Source organism: Aegilops tauschii, chromosome 2 (genome assembly GCF_002575655.3).
Source record: "Aegilops tauschii subsp. strangulata cultivar AL8/78 chromosome 2, Aet v6.0, whole genome shotgun sequence".
Taxonomy (NCBI): domain Eukaryota; kingdom Viridiplantae; phylum Streptophyta; class Magnoliopsida; order Poales; family Poaceae; genus Aegilops; species Aegilops tauschii.
Genome location: NC_053036.3, coordinates 638,762,918 through 638,786,763, shown reverse-complemented (window position 1 = coordinate 638,786,763; position 23,846 = coordinate 638,762,918). Strand labels below are relative to the sequence as shown.

Here is a 23,846-nt window from a genome sequence, read left to right as displayed (position 1 = left end):
TGAGATGGATGAAGTTAGAAAGCACAACCTTCTGTACCCTCCTTTTACTTTCTGTTATTTAGTTGAAATAAAGTAAAAATAGTATTTATCTGTCTGTTTTTTGAATTATCCGTGCAATATAAAAATACCCCGAAAATAAAAGTTCTCCAAATGCCCTGAAATTGGAATATGATTTTTTCTAGAATATTTGAGAATATCTGGCACTGAGAACACAGCAGGGGGAGCAAGCACCTGGCCACGAGGGTCCAGGGCGCGCCCACCCCTACAGGGCGCGCCCCCTGCCTCGTGGGCCCATGGTGGCTCCCCTCCACTTATTCCTGCACCCACACACTTCTTCTTCCTCCAAAAAAAATCACCATCCAGCTCAAGCACGAGTTCTAGCTCATTTTGCTGCGATTTTCGATCTCCTTGCTCAAAGCACCTCTCACAAAACTGCTTTGGGGGATTGTTCCTTGGTATGTGACTCCTCCATTGGTCCAATTAGTTTTTGTTCTAGTGCTTTATTCATTGCAAATTTGTGCTGCCTAGGTGACCATGTTCTTGAGCTTGCATGTCAAATTTATATGGTTTCAAGTAGTTCTAATGCATGATATAGTCTCTAGGCACTTGTAGGAGTAGTTGCTATCAATTTTGTTGAGCTTGGTTCACTTTTGTTTGAAGTTACTAAAAATTTTAGAATTTTTCAGAAAATAATGAAGAGATTTTTGAGGGGCTCATCGAGCCGAAGCTCGAAGGAAAAGCAAAGTGAGGAAGCAGAGAGGCCCAAATATAATCTTCCTCGCACCGCGGAGGTTCGGCCGTGTGAATGGCCTTCCAATGATTTCTTGAGAGCAGCCGGGATTTATGATGATTTTTATGAATTGGCTGAGAATGCAGGCCTCACCGACTTCCTCCGCGACCAACGCGAACAGTATCTCTTACTCACCAATACTTTTGTGCAAAACTTCTACTATTATCCCAAGGAATCACCTCCTTCGGTAGAGTTTCATTTATATGATGTGGTTAAGAAGATGTCACTAGATGAATTTTGCAGGGTTTGCAAAATACCTTTCGAGGGTAGTTTAGAGGAACCACATCGTAAAGATGTGGACGGGTTTATTGACACTATTACTGTAGGGGAAACTAGGAAGGGTTTCCGATGCAAGAATCACTAGCATACATTTTCCTGTTTTACGCTACTTTGCAATATTTGCTAGTCGTTGCTTAATTGGTCGCGGAAACTGTGGAAACCTTAGTGTTCCTGATATTATTATTTTGTTCCATGGTTTATTCCGCGATGACTCTGTTAGTATGGGCGGTATTATTGCCAAACGGTTAAGTCTGAACCGTACAAAGGGCCCCATCTTTGGAGGTGTCTATGCTTCACGCCTTGCTGCATATTATAACATACCTATTAGGCACTATGAAAAAGAAGAAAAATTGCTGTTCACTGTTTATTTAGATTATAAGAGTATGGTAGCGCATGATTTTATTGTAAAGAATAAGGAAGGGGAGCTTAAATACAAATTGTTCTTTGATAAACATCATCCTGAGACTATTACCTTGCCTACTCCTTCCTTGTTTGATTTATCTGTAGGCCAGTATCTCGTTCCGCTGGCGGCCATTCACGCCTACCGAAACCCTACATCAGCCCCAGAGCCAGAGTCGGAACCACAATATGATCATCCACGACAGTCTAATTACCAGTGGGATCTGGAGATGATTGCCAATCAGTGGCAATCGGAGTCCTCCTCTTCGCAGTACGACCCCAACTACAACTATGGATATCCGCCAGGCCATCCGTGGCAATAAACCAACTTAGGCCAAAAGCCTAAGCTTGAGGGAGTACGTATTTCCCACCGACATTACATTTATGTTCACACACTCATTGCTAGATGTCGGTGTTCATACTCTTTCACTGTCTATCCATGCTAGTTTATTTTCTTTTCCTGCTTTCTTCTTGTGTGTTTGAAAAACCTTAAGAAAAAACAAAAAATTAGTTGTAGCTTTAAGCTAGCTTACTTTCATGCTGTAGTAGTATTAATTAAAAATAAAACCCAAAAATATTTCATGTTCTTCTTTTGCTTGTTGGGAGCTTTCCCGTGTAAATAGTTTTATTTCTTTTCTTTTCTTTGGGGGTCGATAGGAGAAGACCATAATTAAATTGTTGAAGTGGCTCTTATATGCATTATTGTTGATTTAACCAAGAGCCCATATTGCCTTGTCTTCTCCTGTTTATTGAATGCTCGCAGATTCCAGCTTAGTCCAATGCACGTGCACTATTATTATTATTCACATCGTTCAGTCGTGCAAGTGAAAGGCAATTATGATGATACATGATGGACTGATTGAGATGGGAGAAGCTGGTATGAACTCGACCTCTCTTGTTTTTGTAAATATGATTAGTTCATCGTTCCTGATTCAGCCTATTATGAATAAACATGTTTGCAATGACAATTAAAGATTATAGTTGCTCGTGCCATGCTTGTATAGCTATTAGTTATAATGCTTTACCTTGCGTGCCAACATGCTATTAAAATGGTTGTGATGTGATATGATAGGGTGGTATCCTCCTTTGAATGATTTAAGTGACTCGACTTGGCACATGTTCACACATGTAGTTGAAACAAATCAACATAGCCTTCATGATATTTATGTTCATGGTGGATTATATCCTACTCATGTTTGTAATCAATGTTCATTAATTTTAATGCATGTTCATGACTGTTGTCGCTCTCTAGTTGGTCGCTTCCTAGTCTTTTTCTAGCCTTCACTTGTACTAAGCGGGAATACTGCTTGTGCATCCAATCCCTTAACCCCAAAGTTATGCCATATGAGTCCACCATATCTTCCTATATGCGGTATCTACCTGCCGTTCCAAGTAAATTTGTATGTGCCAAACTCTAAACCTTCAAATGAAATTCTGTTTTGTATACTCGAATAGCTCATGTATCAACTAGGGTTGTCCTTATCTTCCATGTTAGGCGGGTTATTCTCAAGAGGAGTGGACTCCGCTCCTCACTCACGAGAAAATGGTTGGTCACCGGGATGCCCAGTCCCATGCTTTATGCAAACAAAATCAAAATAATTGCAAACAAAACTCCCCCTGGGACTGTTGCTAGTTGGAGGCACTCGTTGTTTCGAGCAAGCCATGGATCGATGCTTGTTGGTGGAGGGGGAGTATAAAATTTACCATTCTGTTTGGGAACCGCCTATAATGTGTGTAGCATGGAAGATATCGCCATCTCTCGGTTGTTATGTTGACAATGAAAGTATGCCGCTCAAAATATTATTTATCTCTAGTTCAAAATCGAGCTCTAGCACCTCTACAAATCCCTGCTTCCCTCTGCGAAGGGCCTATCTATTTACTTTTATGTTGAGTCATCACCCTCTTATTAAAAAGCACCAACTGGAGAGCACCGCTGTCATTTGCATTCATTACTATTAACTTATATTGGGTATGACTATGACTGGATCTCTTTTACCATGAATTACAATGTTTAGTCAGTCCTTGATCTTTAAAGGTGCTCTGCATTTATGTTTTGCGGTCTCAGAAAGGGCTAGCGAGATACCATCTTGTTATATCATATTATGATTGTTTTGAGAAAGTGTTGTCATCCGAGATTTATTATTATTGCTCGCTAGTTGATTATGCCATTGATATGAGTAAACATGAGACCTAAGTGTTATTGTGAATGTGGTTAGTCATAATCTTTGCTGAAAACTTGAATGTTGGCTTTACATATTTACAACAACAAGAGCAAACAGAGTTTGTAAAAGTTTTCTTTATCACTTTCAGTTTATCAACTGAATTGCTTGAGGACAAGCAAAGGTTTAAGTTTGGGGGAGTTGATACGTATCCGTCGTATCTACTTTTCCAAGCACTTTTGCCCTTGTTTTGGACTCTAAATTGCATGATTTGAATGGAACTAACCCGGACTGACGCTGTTTTCAGCAGAATTGCCATGGTGTTATTTATGTGCAGAAACAAAAGTTCTCGGAATGACCTGAAACTCCATGAAACTTATTTTTGGAAAATATTAAAAATATTGGCGAAATAATCAAGGCCAGGGGACCGACCACCTGTCCACGAGGGTGGGGGCGCGCCTGCCCCCCTGGGCGCGCCCCCCTGCCTCGTGGGCCCCCTGGAGCTCCACCGACCTCAACTCCAACTCCATATATTCGTGTTCGGGGAGAAAAAAATCAGAGAGAAGGATTCATCGCGTTTTACGATACGGAGCCGCCGTCAAGCCCTAAAACCTCTCGGGAGGGCTGATCTGGAGTCCGTTCGGGGCTCCGGAGAGGGGAATCCGTCGCCATCGTCATCATCAACCATCCTCCATCACCAATTTCATGATGCTCACCGCCGTGCGTGAGTAATTCCATCGTAGGCTTGTTGGACGGTGATGGGTTGGATGAGATTTATCATGTAATCGAGTTAGTTTTGTTAGGGTTTGATCCCTAGTATCCACTATGTTCTGAGATTGATGTTGCTATGACTTTGCTATACTTAATGTTTGTCACTAGGGCCCGAGTGCCATGATTTCAGATCTGAACCTATTATGTTTTCATGAATATATGTGAGTTCTTGATCCTATCTTGCAAGTCTATAGTCACCTACTATGTGTTATGATCCGGCAACCCCGAAGTGACAATAATCGGGACCACTCCCGGTGATGACCGTAGTTTGAGGTGTTCATGTATTCACTATGTGTTAATGCTTTGGTCCGGTACTCTATTAAAAGCAGGCCTTAATATCCCTTAGTTTCCGCTAGGACCCCACTGCCACGGGAGGGTAGGACAAAAGATGCCATGCAAGTTCTTTTCCATAAGCACGTATGATTATATTCGAAATACATGCCTACATTACATTGATGAATTGAAGCTAGTTCTGTGTCACCCTATGTTATGACTGTTAATGATGAACCGCATCCGGCGTAATTCTCCATCACCGAACCAATGCCTACGAGCTTTTCACATATTGTTCTTCGCTTATTTACTTTACTGTTGCTGTTGTTACAATCACTACAAAACCCAAAAATATTACTTTTGCTACCGTTACCGTTACTTCCATATTACTTTGCTACTAAATACTTTGCTGCAGATACTAAGTTATCCAGGTGTGGTTGAATTGACAACTCAACTGCTAATACTTGAGAATATTCTTTGGCTCCTCTTGTGTCGAATCAATAAATTTGGGTTGAATACTCTACCCTCGAAAACTGTTGTGATCCCCTATACTTGTGGGTTATCACGTGATGGCTCGTGCGACCGCAGAAGTGGCGGATTCGGGCGGCGAGGTGGTGCGGCGGCGGCAGGAGCGGCTTGATCCGGCAGGATTTGACCGGAATCAGTGGGGGCAGCGGGGCGCAAGCGAATTCGGCCGTGGAATGTTCTGAAGGAGACGGTTGGGCTGCGCGCGGGGATGCATTTTGTGTTTGTGGCAGTGTAAATACATAGCCTGTCGTTCCAATTTTGGGGCTTCCCAAATTTTTCTTTGTTAACTTTTTCTTTTGGGGCAGTTGTTGGAGGAGGTTGTTTTTTTTTTTGCTCCAAATGCCCTAGAAAATGCTATAATTACCTTTCTGCATGCCTCAGCTGTTAGGCCGATCGACACAGTAAATTTAACACAAAACACGACGAGGTTCAGTTGTTTGCAGTGCACAACCGATCGGAAGGTTCCTCCAAGGGGTTCTCCCAATGTTTGCGGATGAACATAGCCGATAGACACGGTAGTATGTACTCCTTCCTTTTCAAAATCTTAAGCGCCTAAGCTAAGCTTTTTCAGAAAATCTTAAAATTTAAGTCGTGTTAGCACTGAAAATCTGAAAATCTAAGCTGTGTTGGGGCATCTCCAACGCTGACTTCAAATTTGAGGAATGTAGTGCGACGACGCCTCCTTCTCCCTCCCCTTGTCCTTCTCTAGAAATTTCACTCGCAAATATCCCACCTAGGCGCGCAACTCCTCGACTGAGCCTCAGTCGCTCGCTTCACCCTTACAAACTCAAGGATAGCGGGGTGGATTTCGTTGTTCTTGCTCGACATCACCAGGATCACCATTATCAGATCCGCGAGCGCCTTGGTTTGCTCCTTCAACGTCGTCGCTTTGTCATGACGGGTTTCACTACTAGGGAAAAGCCTAGCAGTAGTGTGGGTTTTAGGTATATCAGTAGCGCGGGTGCCCACACTACTGATACGGCGCTACAGCTAACTTTTAGCAGTAGCGCGGGTGGTACCCGCGCTACTGCTACTTCTAGTAGTAGTAGCGCGATTGCCACCCGCGCTACTACTACTTAGTTGTAGTGTGTGTCAGGAACCAGCGCTACTACTGACTAATTGAGAATTAAAAAAAATCCATCCATGGCGGCTGCTGCTGCTGGGCGTCATCGTCCTCTCGATCCATGGCTACTACTGGTCATGCAGGGGATGAAGTTGTCCATGGTGATGGTGCTTCCCCACCCAACTTGTGCCCGCACCTCTCGTCTACTGCTGCTATAAAAGAAGAGAAAAATATTAGAAAGAGGAAGAGAGAGATATAGAGCAGTAGGAGGAGGAACTCACCGGCGGCCGCCGGAGTTGGAGCCGACGCCCGAAACCCTAGATGAAGCCCGGTGACCTGCTGCTGCTTGTCGTGGGAGCCTTGACCATTGTGGTCACATGTCCTCATGAGGCCCTGTCCCAACGAGGAGGTGCAAGTGGTTGCGTCCATGGCGGATCTGGTCGCCGCCATTGAAGACGCTCTGCTGCTTTCCCTCTCCTTCCAACAGTAGATAAGGAGGAAGGAGGGGGAGGGGAGGGGTCTGCAGTGCGAGACGAGGTCGCCGGATTTGTGAGTGGCGCCGAGGTGCGAGGCCGGCAGTGGCTGTGGGCGAGGAAGGGAATCGCGGGTGGGAGGAGAAGGGGAATCAGAAGAGTGTGGGTTTGGATTTGGGCCTCCGCACGCTATGTGTACACATGTCTTGGTGGGTCGATAGTAGTAGCGCGGGGTTATACCCCTCGCTACTACTATGGCATGTCCCGGGGGGTACGATAGAGACCACTTAGTAGTAGCGAGGGTTATCAACCCGTGCTACTACTATCAACTTAGTAGTAGCGTGGGTTTATACCTCTCGCTACTGCTATTGCATGTCCCAGGCGGCACGGCAGAGACCACTTAGCAGCAGCGAGGGTTATAAACCCGCGCTGCTACTATCAACTTAGTAGTAGCAGGGGTTATAAACACGCGCTACTAATAAGTAGCAGCAGCGAGGGGTATAAACCCACGCTACTAGTAAGCGTCTGCCTATAAGTTTTTCTCTAGTAGTGTTTGGGTGATAGAAAGAAATCAGGTGGCCAAATTTGAGGAATGTGATGGGATGAAAGGCTATAACTACCAAAATGTTACCTCACGGGACGGTGGTAGGTGGTCAAGTAGACGATTAGGTCAACATGTTGTGGGCCGGGAACAACTCGCTGGCCTTGCCCCTTCGCTAGCCCCATTCCTGGGCCGCTTCCTCTGGTGGGTCTTGGGCTGGCGTAGTGGATGCAAAGGAAGTGGGTTGGGCGGTAACAGCTACCCATCCATCCAGACCGGCCACCGTACCTGGTCAGATGGGTCGGCCGGCAAATCCTATTTGCCGCCCGCGCGCGGCAAACAGCAATGGCTACGCCCGCAGCGCCCCCAGGTGGGCCGGCCCAGTTCGCTGCATCGAGTGTTGTTCGTTCGCTTCTTCTGTCGCCTTTTTATTTTTGTTTTACCTTTTCGGTTTTTTCTTTCTGGTTCTTTCAAGTTTATTATTTCTGGTTTTTTCATTCTCTTTCTTGTCCTTTTTCTTCCATTATTAATACATGTAAAAATATTTCATCATGTATTTTTTATCAATATATTATTGCGCTGAACAATCTGTGTCTTTTTGTTGATTTTTACTTTCTTCTTTTTGGTGTGTATTGTACAAGAGTTCATCATGTATTTTAAAAATGTTCATCATGTATTTAAAAAATGTCCACCGTATATTAAGAAATGTCCATTGTGTACTTAAAAAAGTTCAGCGTATATTACAAAAATGTTCAATGTGTATTTTAAAACTGTTCAGCGCATATCACAAAAATGCTCAATTTGGATTTGAAAATTGTTCAGCGTATATGACGAAAATGTTCAATGTGTATCTAAGGAATGTTCATCATATATTACAAAAATGTTCAATGCATGTTAAAAAAATGTGCAATGGTCGAAATGTTTTTTTTTTGGATCTGTCACTGCATTTTGTTTTTAAGTACTCACGCAGGATATTAATCATTATCACTCAGCAGGTCAAGTGGTAAGGGAGATTTTCTCTCTATCGTGGTGTTGCAGGTTTGATTCCTCAGTCAAACGTTTTTTTTTTTGGATTTTCAGTACAGGCTCGCTGTATGGCCAGGGAATGGGCCGGCCCATTGAGATCGCTCCCTAAGCGAAAGCTCCTCTTTCTGACGCTCACGAGTGTCAGCTAGGGGCTCTCGGGTCGGCCTGGCCTCACCAGGACTATACGTGCCAGACAAGACACGACCCACCTAGGGATATACGTGCCAGACACGGCGTAGCCCACCCAGACACGCCAACAACACGGGTCGTGTCGGGCCGGCACGCGTGCCGCTCTCCCTGACCCAGGCATGGCCCCCATATTTACACGGGCCATACCGACGACGCATATACCCCGCTGGCCCGTGTAGGATCCCGCCTATTGGGCTGTTTTGAGGCTATATTCAGCCTATTGGGTTGTATATAAAAAAATAAACAAGCCTCGCGGCCCCGGCATGCCAGGCCAGGCCCAACAGGGCAGGACTGGCCCATTTGGCCGGGTCTGCCAGCCACCAGCCCACCACCACTCTGGTTGTGTCTCTGACCCCCCGCCCCAATCGATTGGGTTGGGTTGGGTTTGCGGGTGGACCGATGACGGTGGCCGCCGCACGCTGCCTCATTCTCACCCCCACCGTCTCCTCCTCCGCCGTTCTCCGGCTCCCCCGGATCGCCCGCCGCCGCCCGCTCTCCTGCTCGGCCTCGCCGCTTGCCGTGTTCGCCACCATGGAGTCGCCGCCCGAGGGCTACCGCACCAACGTCGGCATCTGCCTCGCCGACCCCACCCTCACCAAGGCACCCCACCCCTCCCCCGCTCCCCCTCCCCCGTTGACGCTCTCGATGCTCCCCTCTCTCACTGATCGCTTCTCTCCCCCCGCAGATCTTCTCCGCGTCCAGGATCGACATCCCCACGGCGTGGCAGATGCCTCAGGTAGTACTAAAACAACAGTTTGACGACCAGTGGAAGTCGTTGTTCACTAGTCTAATTATCGATTATTACTATCGTTGCTGCTGCATCCTGGTACACGTAATACCAGCCCGTTGTTGATTTGCCGAGTGTTCTGCGTCGCCACAGGGTGGGATAGACCCAGGGGAAGAGCCACGAGCAGCTGCCATCAGGGAATTGAGGGAAGAAACCGGTGTTAGATCTGCCGAGATTGTCGCCGAGGTCAGTCGGCACTCGGCGGTCCTTCACTTTCTTCACATGCTCTTATAATCGTGATTTACTTTGAGGCATGTACCAGAAATGAATTGGCCAATTTCAACCGTACTAACTAGTGATAAATCTCTAGTGTCCCTCTGCTCCCAATATGCAGCTGGGTGAATTTGTTTTCATAACGAAAAATGTTTCTTGCTGATCGCGCTGCGTGTGTCCGTGCAGGCCCCCAATTGGTTGACATATGATTTCCCCGCGGATGTCAAAGACAAGCTGAATGCTAGGTGGGGAACCAACTGGAAGGGCCAGGCTCAGAAGTGGTAAGCCCGCTGGATTGCTTCAGCTAAGAATGATGCTTAGTAACAAAAAGTTTGTTGTGGGTTTCTACCTGTTTCAACCTGAAAGGAAAGTCTTACAAGAATCATTTTAATGCACAGGCATAGCAGTTGACACTTGACAAACAGAATACTCCAACCCCAAGATACAGCTGCGTAGCCATGGCTGTTGCAAAACTCTCTTTGCCAAACCACCACACTATTATTCATGCCATGTAGCGATTCACGAAGTAAATCTGATGTCAGTTAAGTTGTCAGCAAAATCCATTAAAAATATGTCGCACCATAATAATCCATGATCGTATCATAACATGCCTTATTATATGCATCCATACTAACATCTGAACATGCTTCATTATCCATTAAACTTTATGCATTATAGGCTCACAGCTACTCCCTCCGTAAACTAATATAAGAGTGTTTAGAATACTAAAGTAGTGATCTAAACGCTCTTATATTAGTTTACACAGGGAGTACCATGGAAGATTGTATATGCCCTAGTTGTATGTAACATACATGTTACAAATCCATTTCAACCTTTTGTATTGTTAGAAGTCAGAGAGTTTAACACCTTGTATGCATGCTCCTCTACATTTCAACCTAACATACATGATGCTCCTCTACAGTTCAACTTGCAGTTGTTAATAAGTCATTCACTGGATGCACTTGTATGCATGTGCGGAGTATGCTGTGCACACTTGTCTTGCACGGTGTGCATGTGCACATACATGTCTCCAGCTGTAGTACATTGGAAAAAATTATACGAGATGCATAGACAAAAATTCAATACGAAGCTCCTTATGAGGGCATGGGCAGGAAAGTCTGAAGAGACATTAAACTGTGAGATGAACATCTTGAATCTATCCAACCACTCACATGCACCCAAGTTCATGCTTGTACTGATCTAAAGTTATCGTAATGCATCCGTTGGTACGATGCTTCCTACTGAATTTGAGTCCAGGACATGTAGTTCCCCATAGCCTGTAACAGTTAGTCAATTTTGGTGCTCAGTAGAACTGTCGAATTCCTAGTGGTTGATTGTTAAGCTGCCGGAAGTCAAAAGGCAGAACTTACTGCAGTAAGGTCGAGTTATTTCTTTATGTTGGAATGAAATAGAAACACAATTCATGTGTGAGTGATTAAAACTCTTTCTATGTTATGCATCTGCTGTTATCTCCTGATGCTGTCTAATGATTTTGATATCTTAGTATTGGATACATTCCTATTATCTTTCACAAAGGGTCATGTCACTGACTGGTATACATTTATGGTTGATAGTTGGTATGTGTGGCTATCCAAAATTGGGCTGGAGATATTTCCATGGATGTATGCTACAGTGTCCAGCCTACTTATGCCATCTCTTCACCTCTCGCAAACTCTTCCATCTAGTCTTAGGGTCAGGCCTATACCACCTGTCATTTAGGCCCAGCCAGACTTGTGTAAGTTAGAACTTGGTCAGATGTTTCTTATTCAGAGTTAATTACTGTCAATGAAATAATCAATTTCCGTCCATCGTTCTTCATTGAAATCTTGATCAATATACTTTAAACATTTACGAGCTAATCAGATCTGTACCTTCACCGTGTACTTCGTATGAGCAGGTTTCTATTTAGGCTTACGGGGGGTGATGATGAGATCAACCTGATGGGCGATGGATCCGAGAAGCCGGAGTTCTCCGAGTGGGCATGGATGACCCCTCAGCAAGTGATTGAGAAGGTGGTCCATTTATTCCAGCTCGATAATAACACCCGATCCCTCCTGTTTCTTGAATCTGGGGCGCCTACTAACACAGTTTCCATGTCGAACTCACGCACAGGCTGTTGATTTCAAGAAACCTGTCTACGAGGAGACACTGAAGCACTTCGCCCCATATCTACAGTCAGATCCAACAGCTTCGTCATAGACTTTGCAGTCTCCCACGGGCTTTATACGTAGAGGGGCTGTGTCAATCAATAATTTCTCAAAAATGTATTGGGGCCACGGAGTATTTCTAGAACGTCTGGCGTATCGCCGCCGCCTGCTATCCCGGCATTGGATCCCCGTAGCCCGATCATGCGCAACGAGATGAGTACGTTGTTGTCGCAATAATAATAATAATCTGGCTACAGTTCCCACCCGCCGTCTGTTTGGTTCTAGTTCCGGCAAATCTTGGTAGCATGCAACATGGACGCGAGCAGGGCCTGATACTTTTTGGCCAGGAGAAAACAGCATCGCTGCTGCTGTCGCCGTGGCTCAGATCAACAGGTAGTAGAGCCTTCCTTCTTGAGCTGTTATTAAGCGCCGATCCCGGTGGCGATGGAAATGATCTTCCGTGTCCTTGGGGACCAAATGCCTGAACTGAAGCGTCCTGGCTGTTGGCCATGGCCTTTTGCTTTGCTTTGCTGTGGCTTGGTGTGGGAGCACGGAGGACAATCAAGGCCTCCACGCTTTGTACCGGGTGGTCTCTCTCCGGCATGATATTGTCTGTGAGTTTGTCCCAGTGTCCCGTGGCCGTGGCCGTGGCCGTGGGAGGAGGAGGGATTGCAGTAATGGCATGCGATGTGGTTAGGTGAGGGAGGTGGATGGATGGGGATCGGCGGCGGCGGCGTGCGTGGAGCATGGGAGCTGTTAAATGCCGCCCGTTATAAAGGTTGGTTGGGTCTCCTCACCGGCGGGAAGGAAAGCAGCTGGGCGGAGTCAATGTTTCGCTGTGCGGCCGACGGTCGTTGGTGGCCTCCTTCCGCCTTTCCTTTCCTCATGAACTGCCCATGCCATGCCGTGGCCTTTAATTTGTGCCCTTTGTGCTCTGCTCTGTTTTTTTATGGTAAACAGATCCCTGCAAGCTGCAATGCAATGCACCTGGGCAAAAGCGGCAGTGTTGGTGAACGTGAACCGAAAGCGTATTACCGGAGCGGTGAAGCTGCCTGCCTGACGACGGCAGCACTAGGAAATTTGACCGTTGCCAGCCTTGGCGTGTGTCATGCTGTGGAGGTCTTTGAACTGAAGGATTTGATCACTGAAAATTCCAAGTTTGCTGAAAAATTCATCATCGTGGATAGTATGGCATGGCAGGGCACTAGGGTAGGAGCATCTGGGGCCAGGGCACAGCCCATGACCAGCCTCTGCCTCTCCCATCTCGCAGGGGTTTTAAGTTTTAACTGAAGCAGGTGACGCCATCCCGTGCCCGGGGAACCGGACCGGACCATGCTCGCCATTGCAAGTGGCAGCAAGCAGACCCGCCATGGCATGTGAGATGGAGGACAAGGAGGCCGCACAACCACAAGGGAAGCTTCAATGATTGCCGTGCCGCTGCCGCTGCCCTGCCACCACGGCGTCCGTCCGTCCGCCAGAGCTTCTCCTGTGCCACCCACATGTCCATGTCCACGCATGTCTCTCCTTCCCTCCACATGCACAACCAGGCAGTTCCCCGGCCCTGACCCTCCGACTAATCAATCACAAGTTGGGTAATAATTCCCGCGCAACCACGTACGTGACGACGATGGACATGTATGTATCATAATTCATACCACATGCGCGTACAAGATCGCAGGCACTGGCACTGTGTGCATGTGACTACTTTCTTCCTAGTGTCTACGTATGTATGAATGCCTACTTCCTCGCAAAAAAGACAGAGAGAAGAAAGCTCTACATTCCTAGCCGATAATGCTGACGGCCCAACCAACAGCAACGTGTATCCAAACGTTGCCCGTTTTCTTCGGATGTATCCAAGGCCGGACGTAGGGCTTGATGCAGACGGGCCACCTGACAGACAGAGCGACTGATTGCAACCATAACTACCCGTGATGTACACATACATACATACATACACGGCCGGTACCGTGGCGTACAGTACAGTACAAATACGACGGACGGCGACAAGAGCACAGCACGGCAGGCGGCAGGCGGCAGGCGGCAGGTGCGCAGTCTCGTTATACGTGACGTATACATACGCTCTACACCACGAACGTGCTGGTGCCGGAACCATCTCGCAAACACACACCCAACAGCAGGTAGCTGCTTCTCGAATTGGTACTGCAAAACATCACTACTGTTCCTCAGTCCACACTCTACACTACGCTGCCTGCCTCTCTGGTTAGCTTAGCCTTAGACCAGCTTCCACTAATTGCTCACCAGCAATGCAATGGCGTCCGGCTCAAGCTTAACAAGGACGGAGCATCTCACGTGGAGGGTACAGAGCTCGGCATTATTCTGACCTAATGCACGCTTGTACATAGAGATAGAGTGCCCAACACTTGATGTGTGTGTACTGCTAACTTGCTGTACACGATCTCTCTAGGCTGACAACAGTGTCATGTGGATTAATTAGCAGCAGCTAAGCAAGCTAAGCATAGACCAGACCAGAGATGTCGCTTTTGCTCTACTCCGTCGGCCACGCAGTTATTGCACGCCAGCTGGGACGATAGCCACGTGGCCAGGGAGACACATCATCATCATCATTAAACAACAAATCATCGATGCCGTGGAGGATTCCTCGACAACGACACTTGATTAACCCCGGTAATTACACTCACTTTCAGCGCCACAGAAAAGAAAAAGGCCATCACTGGAGTCACTTTCAGCCCAGGAAGAAGATTCCTAGCAACCAACGTCAGTGGTTAATAGGAGCATATATGCAAGTGAGCCACAGCTAAGCAAGGATCACTGGCTTCACATCAAGTGTGCATTTTCAAGCGCCACTTGTCAGATAACTACAACTCCAGAGAAGAGAACCTGCATAAAGATCAGCATTCATATGTTACCTCCAGCCAGCCAGCTACTGGTGCTGCAGATTTGTTTGCTTGCTTGCTTGCTTCAATGGTGGTGGTCGATTTGTTTTGTAGCAACAATAATTGAAGTGTTGTTATTATTATTGTTATTAGAGAATGGGGCATGGGAGATCAAGTGTGTAGAGCCTGAGAAGACTGGTGCAAGCCTGGACTGGTACTTGCTGCCCCCTCAACAGTGCATACATGGCCCATGAATCATGGTGGACGGCATGGAGGATCACAGGTGATGTCCCCCTTTGGCCTTTGCAGCCATGAGGCCAAGAGCATGAGGAACCAGATGCCAGATGCCATTGCAAAGGAAAAGAAGGAGAAAATTCGGTTCCAGGTACAGGCAGTGGATCAATCAGAGAAGCATGATATGATTTGATTTGATTTGATTGCTAGGTAAAGCCAGAAGCTTCAGTCTCAAGACTGGAATAATGGAAAAAGGCGACCAATCCATCCATCCTACGGTAGCACCCAGTTGAACAAAAAAGTTAACGAAAACAAAAACAAGATGTCTATCTACAGCGGCAGAAGCACAAGCACATGGACGACGAACGACGCACCCCTTTTACTTTACCTACAAGAACGAAACGAACGCTTGTGCCGAAACAGGGGAGGGAGGTCCGGGAGAGACAATGTACTTATTTCTTGTAGACATGGCGATGACGATGATGATGATCATGGTTCACCGGCCGTCGGCGGAGGTGAAGGACTCGGCGAACCCGGCGGGCCGGGCGGGGATGCTGCCCTTGCTGTCTTCCAGGCTCAGGCTCATGATGCTGCCGTCGGTCATGCTCGCCTCCGACTCCTGCCACCCCTTCACCATCTGGAGCAGCGGCAGGTGCAGGTCGATGCCCATGTAGTCCTCGGCCTCGTTGCTCGACGGCTTCCATTTCTCCACCATGGGCACGAGCACCGTCACGGCGTGGCCCATGTCCGGCCGCTGGGAGGGCTCCCGGGAGGTGCAGTGCCCGGCCAGCTCCGCGACCACCGAGATGCTCTCGAAAATCTCGTCGGTGAGCTCCAGGGTCGGGTCGATGGCTGCCCTGAACTTCTCTTCGTCCTTCCTTATCTGACCGAACCACGAGGCCAGATACCGGGTTTCCTCGTCGATGCGTCTCTCGTCGATGGCGGTCATTCCGGTTATCAGCTCCATCAGCACCACCCCGAAGCTGAAAACATCTGCTTTCGTCGTGATTTTTCCGGTCACTGCAGTGATCATGTGCAACAACTTATCAGCGACACACATTCAGGAACCATAATAACACAAATAACATGAAAATGATAAATACTTGGTAGTAAATTTCTCATCATGGAAGCTTTTATATACTGCATCAGAAGGTGGTTCAAACTTCACAATGTTGGACAAAGATACATGTTCTATTGATAGAAGAGTTGGTGTATAAACTTGTGCAGTAATTTGCAAATTAGTGGTCACAGGGTTCCCAGTTAGAATAACTAGTTCATCAAACATTTCCAATGTCATTATCAAATCAACTCGGCTATCTCTTACATGAGGTTACTTACACTGGGATTTCAATCAGAATGACCAGTTCAAAAAAAATTGCAAGATATTTGCCACATCAATTCAGTTTTTCAGTTCTCTACTAAATCTAAATGAGGTTATTTACACAGCAAAGGATTCACAGGGTCACTGTATACTTAATAAAGCATGCTAAAAAATTAACACCTGATGGTCAGAAGTAAAACAGAAGTTGCAGAACTAAGCAGGGCAAAACAAGTCGAAGTATTTCATACCAGCATATTCAGGCGCCAAGTATCCAAAAGTTCCAGCGAGTCTGGTTGCCACAGAGAAGTTCCCGTCCGGTGCGGATTTAAGGAGCCCGAAATCCGACACCTTTGCTCGGAAATCATCGCCAAGTAGAATGTTTGCTGACTTAAGATCCCTGTGGATGTAGCACTGCTGTGCAAGGGTGTGAAGATACTCCATTCCACGAGCAACATCCAATGCAATGTTCAGCCTCTTCTTCCATGAGAGGGGCTCCAGCTCATGCTGCTTCCAGTGGAACAGATGCTTGCTCAGCGCTCCATTGGACATGTGCTCGTAGACCAGCAGCCTTTCATTCCCTTCGATGCCGTAGCCCATTATGGACACCAGGTTGCGGTGCCGGACCTTGGTTAGGATGGCAATCTCTGCTTGGAACTCGTCGAGGGCCTTGTTGCTGATCACCGAGGACTCCATCCTCTTCACAGCAATCATGGTGCCGTCGTGCAGCACCCCTTTGTAAACGACGCCGAATCCGCCACGGCCAAGCACATTGTCCGGAGCAAAGTTTTTGGTGGCACAACGAAGAACCTGCACGGAGATCACAAAATTGCGCGCCTCGATCATGTGGATGTCACTATCCCGGCTGCTGGTTCCGCTTGATGTCGCGCCGAAGCTGTCATTGCTTGTCATGACAATCTTGACCAAGTTGTCTGGGCCAGAACTGTTGCGGGGGTGGACGACGACGGAGGAGGTCGCCTGTGGCTGAACTGACGACCCATTTTTCTTGCAGAAGAGCACCACAGCACCCAGGGACAGCAGAGCCACCACGCCGATCGCAACTGGAATGGTGGTAGCCAACAAAATTTTGCTCTTCTTGTTCCCTTGGCCAGGAGAGGCAGCCCCTTGGCCTTGTGAGCCCGGCGCGCCAGGCGTTGTTGGTGAATGAGTGGCGTCCTTGGGAGCAGAACCACCCGGCGACGTCTTGGTGTTGAAGTTGGGATTGCCGGTGAGAATGACATTGACGTCCGGTCTGAAGGCCGGCAGAGGCCCATTCAGGTCGTTCATGCCCAAATCGAGCTTCTTTAGCAGCTTGAGGCCGGTGAGGCTGTCCGGCACATGCCCGGTGAGGTTATTGCTATCAAGCCTGATGTCCGAGAGGGCAGAGAGGTCTCCGAGGCTCTTGCTGATGGTGCCATTGAGGCCAGAGGACGGCAGATTGAGCACCGACACCTTCCCCTGAGAGCAGGTGACGCCCAGCCAGCCCTTGCAGGGGTCGTTCCCGGACCATGAACTGGTCAGCTTGACGGGATAACCAGCCTCGGCTTGGAACTGGAGCAATGCCATGACCTCCGGCGCGCACTTGTCCTCGGGCTTGACGGCGCAGAAGCCGTTATGGGAGGAGCTGAGATTGCCGGTCTTGAGCGCCGGGGCGGGGCCGACGAGGTTGTTGTTGTCGAGCTTGACGTCGCGGAGCAGCGGCAGGGCGGTGAGGCCGGGCGGCACGAGGCCGACGAGGTCGTTGTTGTTGAGCCAGAGGGCGGCGAGCTGCTTGCAGTTGGAGATGGCGTCGGGGATGGGGCCGGTGAACTGGTTGCCGTGCAGCCACGCCTGCTGGAGGTCGGCCATCCCGGCGAGCACGTCGAGCGTGCCGGAGAGCTTGGTCTCGCCCAGCTGGTTGTTGAGCCAGAGCTTCTGGACGCCGGAGCCGGCGAAGGTGCCCGGGATCGGGCCGGAGAGCCTGTTGTAGGAGAGGGTGAGCATCTGCAGCCCGCTCATGCCCCCGAGGAACCCCGGGATCCCGCCGACGAGGCTGCAGTTGGTGAGGCGCAGGCTCTGCAGCTGCGGCGAGGAGGCGGCGAGCGCGGGCGGGATCTCCCACCCCCCGGCGGTCGCGTTGAGCGGGTTGTTGTCGAGGCAGATCTCCTCGAGGCTGTCGAGGCCGTCGAAGAAGTCGTTGGGGAGGGAGGAGAAGGCGTTGTCGTTGAGGTAGGCGTGGCGGAGGGCCGCCATGCCGCGGAAGGAGGGGAGCGGGCCGGAGAGCGCGTTGGTCTGGAGGCTGAGGTCCTGGAGCGCGTCGAGGGAGGAGAAGGAGGCGGGCAGGGCGCCGGCGAGGCCGATGCTCTTGAGGTCCAGGTTGTTGACCCGGCCGTCGCGGTCGCAGGAGACGTGGTCCCACCCGCCGCCGCAGGGGTCGGCGCCCTTGGGCCAGCCGAGGACCTCCGGGTTGGTGAGGGAGCGGCGCAGGTCCTCCAGCACGGCCAGGTCGCCCGGGTGGATCGTCGCGGCCGTGGCCACCCCGCCGCCGCCGACGATGGCGAGGAGGAGGATGAGGGGGAGGAGCGGTGGCGCGTCCATGGGGGGCCTCTACGGGTCCGGGTGCATTGGCGGCGCGCGGCGAGGCGGCCGGAGTTGGGTTTGCGGTGGCGGTGGGGAGGAAGGAAGGGAGGGGATGGGGGTGGGGGTGGGGATAAGCGGCGAGGTGAGAGGGATTTGCCTTCCCTTCGAGTCGCTCGCGCGCTGTGGTCGGCAGTGTCACCGGGAGGGAATGTGATGTGGGTGTCAAATGGTGTGGGTGCGTGGCGTGCCTCGCTGTCGTGCCCGACCCGACCTTGACTCGTTTCTCCTTTTTGTCTCCTCGTGGCTGGCTTGCTCCTCTGTTTTCACTTGAGTTTTCCAGTGAAACCACAGCCTTTTTGCTTTGGCTTTATTTTATTTTAGTCACGCCAACGCCACGCGCTTCTTTTTCTTTGCCTTTTGATTGCCCCTCCCTCCCTCTCCCAGCCTCGGCTGCTTTTCACGTGGTTGTTTGTTTTGGTCTTTCGAGGCGTGTGTGGGCTGTTCACTTACTTACTTACTCCTTTAATTACAATTAAATTAGTGCTGCTGCAGCTGTTTGTTTGTGCGCATCTTCAATCCGATTTGTACTGGTGTGTCCACACGGCCGCACACTGTCAGTCAGGGGCGGGCAGAGCGGCGTAGGCGGGAAAAGCGCCGGAGATGGCTGCCAAATCGGCCCGGGCCACACACACACACGGAGGAGGCAAAAATCTTTAAAGCGCCGTGTCGGTGGCGCTCACATTTCATTTCCATCCGTCCATCCATGCAAAAATAATAGGTAATACTAATACACGGTGAAAATATCCGCGTGACCCGTCGATTGAATCGAATCCAATCCGCGGGCAATCAATCACGTACTGCTATTATTACTGCCTGCATGCGGATCACGGCCCGATTTAACCTCTCCGGATCTTTTCTTTTCCTTCCGGAGCAACAACCGACGGCGGCATCGGACTGTCAGACACGCAGATTCCGACGCCATCGGTGCCTGCCTGCCGATTCGGGCGATTGGTTTGGTGGTGCTGGCCTGACAGACAGACATGCCGCTCCGCCAAGTCTTTCTCGTACCCGATCGGATGCAACTTTCTTCTCTGCGTTTTCTCCCCACTGTCTGTCCCTCCACTTCCAGTCTCGTCTCGTCTCGGTAGGACCCGGCACGCTGTCTGTCTGCCCACCGTTTACGTGCTTCCACTCGCTCACTCCTCACACGACCTGCGTGACAACCGGTCCCGGTGCCTCGCTCGCAACCACTCGGCCTCCCCCGCCACAGCGCATCTTTAGCATACCTCTTAAAAACGTTCAAACCCGTAAAAAAATAAGGCATTTACAGTTTCGATCAAAAAACGGTTCTTGGTAGATTCAGGAAAGTTCGATCGATCCTTAAAAATTTTAAGGGTCAATCAAATCCATCCGCGAGAACCTCGTATTGTACAGGTTGGAAGGTAGTATACAGTTCAACCCATAAACGGTCAAACCTCGTCGGAGCAGATGCGTCGCCGCGGAACTGGCCGGAATCAACCTGAAACTCGCCGGAATCCGTCGCCGCACATCGGAAAAGGTCGCCGCACGCCGGAATTTGTCACTGCTGGTCCAAATTGTGGCCGGCTCGACCTTCACCGCCAAGGCGAGGCCGGCCACGGGCAAGGTGGAGCAGGCCGCCGCCGGCCCGAATCATGGCTGGAGAGGCGTGGCCGGGGCGGGGGAGGCGCAACAGGGGCGGGCATGGCCGGGGCTGGACGGGCGGGGGACGGGTGGCGGCCGGGGCAGGCATGGCCGAGGCGCGGCGCGGCCAGGGGGAGCGCGGCCGGAGCGGGACGATTGCTTGTTGTATCATTCCGGATACGGTTCGTAATATGGCTTCTGTTCTTTTCGGCCAAGTTTCGCACAGTAAAAAACGTTTAAAGGGCCCTACTACCGTCGGTTGAAGCAAAATAGACGGCTAGTCCTAGCACCGTGCCTTATTGGTCGTAGCATCTGCATAGCATGGAAGTCGCCATCACAACATCGCGCCTCAGCAGTTCCAACATGTGACTGGCACGGTTGCAGCACGCGATTCCGGCAGCCCCACAACATGTGCATTGTCATCGTTACTTCGGTTGAAGCTGGGAAAAGGGAAGAGGGATGGTGGCCATGGCCATGGTGATCGGCTGCAGTGCGAACACCTTCATAGCAGGCCATGGTTTGTTTGTACTTGGAGTAGCCCGAGGTGGTCCCTTGCCACACACGAGGTGGTGTCTGGTAGCACAGGTGAGCCTCATGGCGCATGATGGGATCATCTCGCATCGGGGTGGCCACACACATGAAGAAGGTTGGGCGAGCGTGTGCTAGTGATTGGAGTTTTAGAGGACCGAGAGGTGTGGCGTCCACATCTCTCCGTCTCACCACCGCTCGGCCGCTATTAACCCCTTCCCTATCGACCATGGATGGACGGCATTCATCCTTGGGGTACTCCCTCGGTGACCACATAAAGTTTGTGAAGTCTATGGAGTTATGCTCTCGGTTCAAGAGCGTGGAAGAGATGCATAAAGAGGCAGATGTTGTGCTGTTGAAGGCGACGAAGACCCAACCGAAGGAACTATGTCAGTGGACATACTGCTCTGGGCGATAGTTGAGGTTGAGTCGGTCGATCCAGGTCAAGGAGCTAGATGGGCCAAGTACATGTCTCTAGCGGCTCCTGTTGACCAGGTTGTCGTCGCATTGGTGCCGGCCACCATCGTTCTGGAGGACGACGACCATGAGGAGATGGTGTATGCTGGCGATGGCGAGCCGGTGGAGATGGAGGATGCTGGCATTGCTGAAGTGGCCGTCATCTCGGTCAGGGCCCCTGAGCCAAGCTACCATACAATGCCCTTGAAGGTCGACAATTGCAAGCCTAAGGCTACCGTCATTCCAAGCGCCTCCAGGTTTGTCATGACTAGGCTCTACTACTCGATTTGAATGGATGTAAGTAGACTGTGCTCGATTGAACCCCTGTTCTCATTCAAACTGCTCAAATGCCTGATTGGATATGATGTGTTTGGTTCCAAATCAAAGCCTAGAAGTAGATTTGATGCATAAATCGAGCCACGGACGGTATAATCGATGCATAAATCGAATGCGCACATGCTAATTATTGTCATCAGGGACAGAGGGGCATAACGCCAACGACGAACGCCTGCCTGAGCGGTGATGAAGCCGGTGCTCATCGTCCAGATCTTGGCTTTGATGCTCGCCGCCCTGCCTCGCCGTCCAGATCTCGTGCTCGTAGCCACCGATGTGAGAGTGGAGAGAGGAGAGAGCGAGCAGTGAGAGAAGGGCGAGGATTTATGGCGCTGCTTCGGAAAACAACGTGCCGTCTCCCATGTGTGCAACGGTCTCCACCCACATGCCTCAAGTTGCATGCCTAACTCTGAATAACGGCTGATTTGAATGTTCCTCCGGAGCGAGACTCATAGGTGCTTTAAGGTTGTGCGGGTCAAGATTCTGATGCACAGTGGCGGAGCTAGCAGAAGATCTCGGGGGGGGGGGGGGGGGGGGCAAATGGCTAAACTCTCCTTAATTTAACCCTCCACAAAAAAAATTCTTCAGTACAACCCAACACCCTAAAATTACATCCGGTGGGTCCCGCCGAGCCCAATGCAGTGTACCAAAAACGCCCTACGGCTATGGTCATGTGCGGATGAGCTTGAGATTCTTCCCGCGGTTTACGCGAAGAACTCTGCGCGCCAAAATAAAAATGGCAGTACCAAATCGGCACGGGGCGTACGATGCGTTTCTGTTCCTTGGTTCAATAGCCGTCCGAAATCGGCACGGTGCACGCCATTAATGGCGAGCAAGCAAACGACGAGCAAGTGGACAGGCGACAGTACGTGAAGTTTCCTGCTCATCCGTGCTCTCTTCAATGTCCTCACGTCTGGGTGTGGTGTGGTATATATGGTTGGGCGTTGAGGCCGCCCGGCCGGCTTCCATCTTGAGTGATGGTAAGAGTACCACCACTACTAGGTAGTAACAGTGGCAGTACTGTTTGTGTCATCATGGCCATACATGTTTCTCTTTCTGTGATGATGGTGCTGAACTGAATGGGCGGAGTGATTAGCTTTCGGCAGTACAAATTAAACAGACGTGATTCACGCATGGACAGCAGGACAGGGGCAGCCATGCATGCATGTGGTTCAATGATTCTGTCCTTGGGAGCTCACTGCCTGATGGGAATACACACTGTGTCGGCTATGTTCATGCACAAAAGAGAAGCCTATCGATGGACCTTTCGGTTTGCAAACAACCGCACCTGTTTGTGTTTGTGCTTGTGTTTGTTCTCTCCTGACAGAGGAGCTGTGATATTTAGACGAGCAAATTAATTGATGTTTACTTACTTTACATGTCACGGTGAAGTGATCGGCAAACTAAAATCCAAGAAAATAGTGCTTCTCCCTGCGTTTTTATTTACTTTGCATATGTGCTTCGATATAAGTCGAACAGAAGATCAGAAACCGGATGATCATCGATAACATCCGGACGTTGTAACTTGACTTGCAGCATTCAGTTTAAGAGCATCTTTGATTGTGGGTTAATCCGGGGCCCCTTCCGCGGAGACTGTAACCACTTGCTTCAGTGGTGTGCTGCTGGTGTGCAGATATCTATAGCTGATGCGCCCCTCCCCTTGTTATATGATTAATACAAATGTTCAGGTGGGCGATTGCCCCTTGTTGACATCTAAAAGTAAAGCTTTGATCTATGTCAAATTTTGCAACGTTTGACCAAATTTATAGAAAAAACATATAAATTTTTACGACAATAAATATATACGATGCAAAGATATATTGAATGATGATTTTAATGGCAGTCAGTTGGTACAAACTTATCAAAATTTATTTTAAGACACATCTATCAAGTATCAAGTAAATAAAAACAATGGGAATACAATTGAGCGGGGGGAAAGGCACGCATGCAGGCCATGCGCAGACAAGAGAAAGAAACTAGACTGGCTGGTCTACCAACTGAGGCACGCACCAAGGCAGTCAATGGGCAGAAACTGAAAGCAACGAGTGGTCTAAAGCGAAGGCGCAATTTTCGAGGGGGTTTCGTTAGTTCAAGCAGCCATGGCAGTCTCGATGATGTTGGTTGAATGGTTGCTGAGTGCTGACCATCAGAACTGCTACTAGGACCTCCTATATTTACAGGATTTTTGAAGGAATTTTAAATGATAGAAATTTCCTATGAAGGATAGAAACCAATCCTTCGTATTTCAAAGGGGAAAAAAAATATT

General features: G+C 49.4%; 2 protein-coding genes across 2 annotated transcripts; one reads left to right on the top strand and one right to left on the bottom strand.

The window, feature by feature from the left end:
- The first annotated feature begins 8,836 nt into the window (after positions 1-8,836).
- Positions 8,837-11,900, top strand: LOC109763341 (nudix hydrolase 26, chloroplastic). Its single transcript, XM_020322178.1, has 6 exons — positions 8,837-9,088; positions 9,174-9,224; positions 9,369-9,461; positions 9,675-9,769; positions 11,386-11,500; positions 11,601-11,900. Exons 1-6 carry the CDS (start codon positions 8,888-8,890, stop codon positions 11,685-11,687), a joined length of 642 nt encoding a protein of 213 aa, XP_020177767.1. The 5' UTR covers positions 8,837-8,887; the 3' UTR covers positions 11,688-11,900.
- Positions 11,901-14,885: 2,985 nt separating this feature from the next.
- On the bottom strand, positions 14,886-18,862 carry LOC109763340 (receptor-like kinase TMK3). Its single transcript, XM_020322177.4, has 2 exons — positions 16,294-18,862; positions 14,886-15,744 (listed from the first exon to the last, which is right to left on the bottom strand). Exons 1-2 carry the CDS (start codon positions 18,617-18,619, stop codon positions 15,221-15,223), a joined length of 2,850 nt encoding a protein of 949 aa, XP_020177766.1. The 5' UTR covers positions 18,620-18,862; the 3' UTR covers positions 14,886-15,220.
- Positions 18,863-23,846: the final 4,984 nt, after the last annotated feature.